This window comes from Acipenser ruthenus, chromosome 2 (assembly GCF_902713425.1).
Source record: "Acipenser ruthenus chromosome 2, fAciRut3.2 maternal haplotype, whole genome shotgun sequence".
Taxonomy (NCBI): domain Eukaryota; kingdom Metazoa; phylum Chordata; class Actinopteri; order Acipenseriformes; family Acipenseridae; genus Acipenser; species Acipenser ruthenus.
Genome location: NC_081190.1, coordinates 57,349,195 through 57,356,771, shown reverse-complemented (window position 1 = coordinate 57,356,771; position 7,577 = coordinate 57,349,195). Strand labels below are relative to the sequence as shown.

Here is a 7,577-nt window from a genome sequence, read left to right as displayed (position 1 = left end):
TAAAGAACAAACTGATCCCCCAGTACTGTTAAATAAAAAAGAAACCCAACATTGGTTGGACTAAACATCCTGATGGCAAACTATGACTTGAAACAGATTGTAAGAATCTCTATTTAAAGTAGACTCAGGCTAAACTGAACCCCATTAGCTGAAAGTGATTTACTGTATAAATCAAATCATGCTATCATAATGAAATGCAAGCTAACAGCAGATGGAAAACGTAAATAATTCTGAGAGGTGGTTAATACGGATTTTTAAATAAATCTGTATAAAAGAAACATAAAACAATGCCTAAATAGTTTTAGTATGGTACAGAAATGTGAGCAGTACTCTGAACAAACCCCTAATCTGAACAGGGTCTGGCCCCAACTGGTTTGGATTAGTGAGAGTCTACAGTGGAGGATCGAAGAAACATGTACAGTATAGGCGCTTGTCTACGGTAAAGGTTCACCAGTAATGTGACATGCAGTACAAACTGTATGAGTATATATGTGTATCTATATATATATATATATATATATATATATATATATATATATATATATATATATATATATATAACAAGCAACATTTAAGCATGCTGGCATCTGAGATATTTAATCCAATTTTAAAAGGATCATATATCTTTTTTTTTGTTTTGTTTTTTGGGATTTTTGTAATCCTTTTGTATCTTAGATTAATAGAGGCAACTACATCCATTTGTTTTTACTTTTACATGCTACAGTGCATAACTACTATTAAAGGTTTTTAATTATAAATAGTAATTTAGAATGAAGAATAGTTACAATCAGTATCTTTATTGGAAACATTATATTTTATGTTTATCATTATTCAGGCTAGTTTCACACACAGAGATCATTTACACATTATAATGGGACCTTTGTGCAAATGTGATGCACACGACGATAAAATATGTGCCATTACCTGCTATAGACATGCTCTATCTGAAGGGACACTACACCATCAAAAGCCAGGTCACTGTTTACTGCCATTTGACTAAGAAGTTCCTTTGATAGAAACACAGAAGCAAAAAGTACAAAACTAGCTACAGCAACAAAGTTTAAATATGATTAAAAACCCAAAACTGGTGTTGAAGCTTAAGGCATGAGAAAGATGTGTTAAACTACTGTACATTTGAGTCTCTACAATCAGTGTGCACTTTTATATTTGCAAACATGAAAAGTATCATACAACTCTTATTGGCTACATACACCCTAAATAAAACACCTTTGTAGCTGGCAGAACACTTCATAATATTGATCAGCAGAAGTTTTTAACCCACACTAGGTTACAGGACATAATGATAAACATACAAGATTTAAAGCATAAAAACATATCTGCATTAAAACCATGCAGTCTCCTCTGTTTGATGATAAGGATGTGGGTTCGATGTAGGCTGTATCAAAGTTCACAATCTTAAGCTCCTTCTTGTAATACCTCCTGCTTAGCTGTACCAAACAACGAGCAAAGGCATATTTGGCAGCACAGCTCAAGGCTTCCAAAGTGTAGATTTTGTCATAATGCATGTCAAAATGTGGGTTGTCCTATAATCAGAAAGAGAGACATATTTTACACATATATTTTTATATTTTTTCAAGACAATTCAAGCCATCCATGCAAGTTCATGTCAGTTGGAAATAAGGGGTTTTGATCAATCTATACATTGCAGGGATAAGCCACAGTTGTGTTTTAGAGCATTTTACAGCACTGGGGAATCACCCAGTTATTTCTGGATTACCCCTAAAATAAGTGGTTGATGTAATTCATTCTGTAAAATACCACTACTACTACTAATAATAATAATAATAATAATGTTACAAACAACTTGATATAGCTTAATCAATTTTTTTGTTTTCATCCATTTTAAATATCAACATACTGAGATTTCGTCAGCATAAAGAGATGTTGTTTGTGCAGCAATGGGAAGGCTTTCCACATTTACAGTGGAATATTATGTAAACCTGAGGGCATAGTCTCATCAAAGTGAAGACTAAATGCATTAGACTACCATTACAAGCAGCAGCAGATGGAAATGCAGACATTTCCATAAGAAGTGCAGAGTGACTCAACCACCAACTGGGAGCACTTCCACTCACTGCCTAACCACAGAATCCTTTCTTCTTCTTAAATTCTGCATTAGCGGAGGACAGATTTGTAAAGCATAATTGGATTGGAACCCATAATTATCAGAGGTTACATTTGTTATGTGCACTTAATTCTTTAACTCTAGACAGCATGGACTGTTTTGCAGCTCATGTTCATATTGACCAGAGTCATTTTACTATAGCTATACCAGTCAAATGGGGGGGAAATAACCTTCCTGTAAGTTAACACATTTGTAAGGAACAAATATGTTAAATAGTAATATGTACATTTTGTTTTCAGTTTCAGTATTAAACACTGAAACATAAGAAAAGATGATGAAGGTGAAAATATTAAACACAAACTATTTGTTATGAATATTTTTTGGGTCTACTGTGGCACTTGGGGGTGGATTTGATCAACATATACCCTACTGGGTTGACACAACTTTTAGAGAATTTTACAGCACTGGATTGCATTAACCACCAATTCTTAGTTATCCTGTGTGGTCTAGTGGTTAAAGAAAAGGGCTTGTAACCAGGAGGTCCCCGGTTCAAATCCCACCTCCGCCACTGACTCATTGTGTGACCCTGAGCAAATCACTTAAACTCCTTGTGCTCCGTCTTTCGTGTGGGATGTAGCTGTAAATGACTCTGCAGCTGATGCATAGTTCACACACCCTAGTCTCTGTAAGTCGCCTTGGATAAAGGCGTCTGCTAAATAAACAAATAAAGTATACAGGTTGTTTGTCTAATGATGTTGTGATTGATATATAGATAGATTGATTTAAATTACAATGAAGTGTAAATTACTATGATAAGGCTATGATAGTTTTAAAACTTTTATAATTTGAGTTCGCTGTGCTCATCATTTCCCACAGAATTGTTTTTAAAGCTGTATCCCACAACAAAATATGTTGTTTGCATTTGTCAACAGTGTCGCCAAGAAACCGATCAACCGATCAGTACACACCTGTGTTTGCACTGCGTGGGTGTAAGAGGTTAAACCATATTTCATGTGTATGCTGAAACAGTTATAGCTGTTTCAGCACCTATAGCATTGGTGTTTAATAACAAAAATGGTTAGCTTTCATATTTATGTATAACATCAGTGGGGGGTCTAAATAAACTGTAGAATAAAAATGATGCTTAATAAGGGCTTCACTGATCTTGTCTGAAAAACACCTTCCTGAAGCGTAACCATCTGTGTACAAAAATAGTATACAATAAAGTATGCATTTCCCTTTGACCATCAATGTTTGTGTACATAAATAATTGATTCTCGTAGAAGTGTATGTGACTCAAAACTTGCGTTAAGTGAATGTACTTCATTTAGGTGGGTATATGTGAATATTAAAACATCAAAAAGTTAGCTGTACGGTTTCGTTAACAATTTCAGTATTCATTTATAAAACAGTTCCTTATTTATTTTTTCACCCATTCATATTGTGTATAATTGGAATAGATGTAGAAGGAGCAGATCTTACATAACTTGAGGATGCTTGTGGAATCAACTTCCCTGTTAATGTATCTCACTTTGGCTTATTTGTCAAACCACAGATACACTTTCAAACATAGAAATAAACAACTCAGATTTAATTCAGCTAGTATAAAGTATTCACATTAGATAAGCAATGGATAGCAAAGCAAAGTTTATTAAAAAAAACAAAAAACTTAAGTACATTAACTACACACTGGCCTGTATTAAATCAAAGCACATTGCCCTGCTAGAGCTGCAGCTTCTTATACTTATTTTATCCAGTCCTCTAGTTGGTCTGTACTACACTAAAGTGTGAAATACCATATTTTTAAATATTGCAGTATTCATCTTATTTAGATTTGTTTTGTATAGCATTTTATGTTTTAGTCATCATATCCTGTTGACGTTTTAAAACTCAGAAGTTTAACAACCCAAAACTGCACACGGGTAGGCTCAGTCAGTTATTCCTGCTGCAGTATCTTTCCACAGCACCTATCCTTTAGTTTTATAACCTGAGACAGATTAATTAAATGCCACTTAGTGTCAATTGTAGTTGAGGGAATTGAACAGGTGACTTCAGACTGTTGATCTACTGCAATACTTTACCAATGAAAGTCATTTCACTTGATGTGATCCTGAACTATGGATGAGACTCTAGTCTAGCCTGAAGAATGGATTAGAGAGAAGGAAAGGCAGGGTATTTTTTTGTGGAATATAATATCGGATGCGAGTTAACAGCCGAAAGATCAATACATTCTTATCTTGTTTTATCTCAATGTTTTTAAATTGGAGCGCAACATGTTATATACGAGATCTGCTTAATTCTTTGTAAGCGCTTAAAGGGAAGGGAATGGACGATCCACAAATCCCAACATTCAGAAATAGCTGACCACCCCCACCCCAAAGTAAAGTGGAATGACTACCATAACAACAAACACATTTATTTTGACTGTCAAGACCATGATTAGGAGGTAGTACCATAACTGAATTGGGTTTAATAGCCAAAACTAGTACTATTAAAATTACTATTAAAATAGTAATGTGTATGCATGTATTATTGATTGATTGATTGATTGATTGATATCAGCTTTCTTCCATTTAATCTCCTTTCCAAGTTAGTATTAATGGGAAAAAGTAGACATTGACTACATGGAACAAAGAAACCTTTGATAAATATAGAGAAGTTTATACTGAACAACAGAAAAATAACAAGCTTACTGTATCTGATTCTCTTCCATCAAGCAACACCAGATCTTTAAGTAACCATGTTTCAGTTTTCTCATATTTGTCATCCAAATTGGATCTGGTGTGTTTCAGCAGAGATATCTGTACTTCCTGGCCCTTTGTCACTGAAAACAACAAATGTATTACAATTCTGTAGAAAGCCATTTACTTTTAACAGAAATATTAAATACATGGCAACAAACTCTGTATTGACCAAATACAATTAAGAGAGTGTTTCTGTTTATCCCAGTTTTTTTATGAGTGTTAGTACTCACTTACGCTTGCCAAGTTAGTATTTTTTTTTACATTGAGAAAGAACACTTAAGTATGCATTAACAATCAAGTGTTATTTCTTGATATGACTCTTAAGCTTTTTCTGTCTTGATTAGTGTTTGACAAAAGTTGAAAGCCCTAAAAGTTTACTGGCTTAATAACACACTTTAGACTAGAGTGTATATATATATATAATTTAGTAATTAGAAAATGTTTTTAAATTGTTATAAGCTTTTCTTAGTTTTTTATATTAATTTAAAAACCGCCTGTATCAGGTATTGTTTTTACAAATATTTTTTATTAAAATCCAGTGATATGTTATTGTGCCTGTTTTGATACACCTGTGTTATTATAAACATATTGTGAAAATACAATTACTGATAGATAGTTTTAGATTTAGACAACATTGTCTGTGGCAAATTAATAGATGAAATATTCATTATTTAAAAATAAATCTCCTAATATTCACAGTTTTATTAAGTGGAAAGTGAGGCATTCCATACATTCAACTAATTCAGATGCATCATATTATTTTCCTCTTGCTACCTGTTAGTTAAAAACATGTTTTGTGTTGGTTGGCCGTCTTCTTACTTTTTACATTTTAAGAATTGCTTCCAATTTTTATACCACATCAAATACTGTCATCCTTAATATCTTAAACCTATTCTAAAATGGATCTCTTTCCACTATATTTGTTCAGTCTTTAGTGATGTTAATGGGTGGTCGTGAATTAACCCTTGGGAGGAAACACAAGTTGGGTTAATACACAGGTAAAGGTCAGCAGTATTTTGATTTGTCACTTCTAAAATAGATCCCTGTTATGTTATATTGAACTGGTATGGAAGCGATTCTGAGTTTAAATGTAAAACTAAAGCTAAAATCACTGTTTTAGCAAGTATAAGGAAAGTGTGATGCATGTGAAAAATAATTTCATTCAGAATTGCTAAATACAGAAGCCTAACAACAAGGATCCATCAAGTAATGTTTGTTAATTTATTGGTGTTTAGATATTTATTGCTTGCTTGTACAGTATAAGTTCCAAGCCCATCTGAAGAAAATACATACAAACAATGTATATACATGTATTTTCTTTCTGTGTAAGTATGTATTTTTTCTATTATGAACATTTTTTCCAAAATAAACATGCACATGTGAAATAATGTCTTACCTGATACACACAAAAAATATCTCCCTTGTGCAGAATAAACAATTTCAATAAATTCATCCAAACACTGTCCATCTGGTCTAAATATCTTCTTCTGCATTTCTTCCTTAATTAATGATGACATTGCTGACCAAAGGATCCCAGGAAACTGCATGCAAAAAGTTAAATTACTCCACGACAGTTGTTTTTTTTCACAATACCAACAGCACAAGCATTTATATGAATACGATGAGTTGCTGTGATGTATAGAAGAGCACACTCTTGATTTATTAAGATTAATGACTTTCCCTTTTGCAAATACCTCCCAGGAGGAACATATACCAGCCAAGTTTAAGTAATTTAGCAGGATTCTTTTTCAGACCAGATATTATTAAAGCCTCATTTAGATTCCATTATAATCACTGAATGCCTACTGACATATTGATTGGGTGAGACGTCCATTAAGGATGTACTGTAATGCTATCATAAATGAAGGCAAATCATTAATAGTTCTGAACCTCAGACATCTGAAGCTTAAAATAATGTATTTTGACAGAAAGCTAAGCCTTGAAAGATCATCATATTGCCACGTCTATTCAAGGCAGAAAGTGTTTTCTTGTTTCCGGCAATGTGATTTTTTGATATTAGGTTTAAAGTATGTCTTGTTATTGCAAACCTGTCTGTTTAAAAAAAAATGTGAATAGTTTTCAACAACCCACATAAATAACTATTTCAGATACTCAGTTTTCAAAATAGTTTGACAATTAGACTGCAGTGGATTCCAATTCAACCCATTCTTTTTGTCCATAAGGGATTGATAACCGTGGCTTTAAAATCAAATTCCCAACCTTACATTCACACTGTTATTTGTAACTTGGCGCTGAACATACATTTGTTCTCTGCTTGTTCATTTTTACTGGTGATGCACATTTTAAAGAGCCTATGACAGGGAATTTGACTTTTACCAAAAACATAAAAAATAATATGGACCTCTCAGAACTACATTTCCCATCATTTTTCTGCTCACGTAGGAGGATTATGGGAAATGTAGTTGTGAGAGAGCGGGTACATGGGAAGCTATCTTGAGGCAGGGAAAGCAATTTAAAAGTTTAAAAAAGTGGCCAAAATGTAAATAAAAAATAAATAAATAAAATAATACCACACCTTACATAAACAGTTGTTGCAACACATGGTAACACGTAACACAATCAAATAAAAAGGTCCTTATGTACCCTTTAATGCTGTATTTCACTGACAGTTTATTGTGGCATTGACGTACTAAAATCTCTGAACCGGGTTGCTTAGTAACCGGTTTAGAAACTGAAACTGACGCACAAATGTCGCTTGCTTTCATTATCAATCGCACATTTACTCG

The 7,577-nt window shown here is 33.3% G+C and overlaps 1 protein-coding gene across 1 annotated transcript; it reads right to left on the bottom strand.

Annotated features, from left to right (window-relative positions):
* Window positions 1-594: 594 nt before the first annotated feature.
* exoc1l (exocyst complex component 1 like) lies at window positions 595-6,429 on the bottom strand. Its single transcript, XM_034013497.3, has 3 exons — window positions 6,227-6,429; window positions 4,780-4,910; window positions 595-1,544 (listed from the first exon to the last, which is right to left on the bottom strand). The coding sequence occupies exons 1-3, from the start codon at window positions 6,375-6,377 to the stop codon at window positions 1,284-1,286; spliced, it is 543 nt and encodes a 180-aa protein (XP_033869388.1). The 5' UTR covers window positions 6,378-6,429; the 3' UTR covers window positions 595-1,283.
* Between the last annotated feature and the right edge of the window lie 1,148 nt (window positions 6,430-7,577).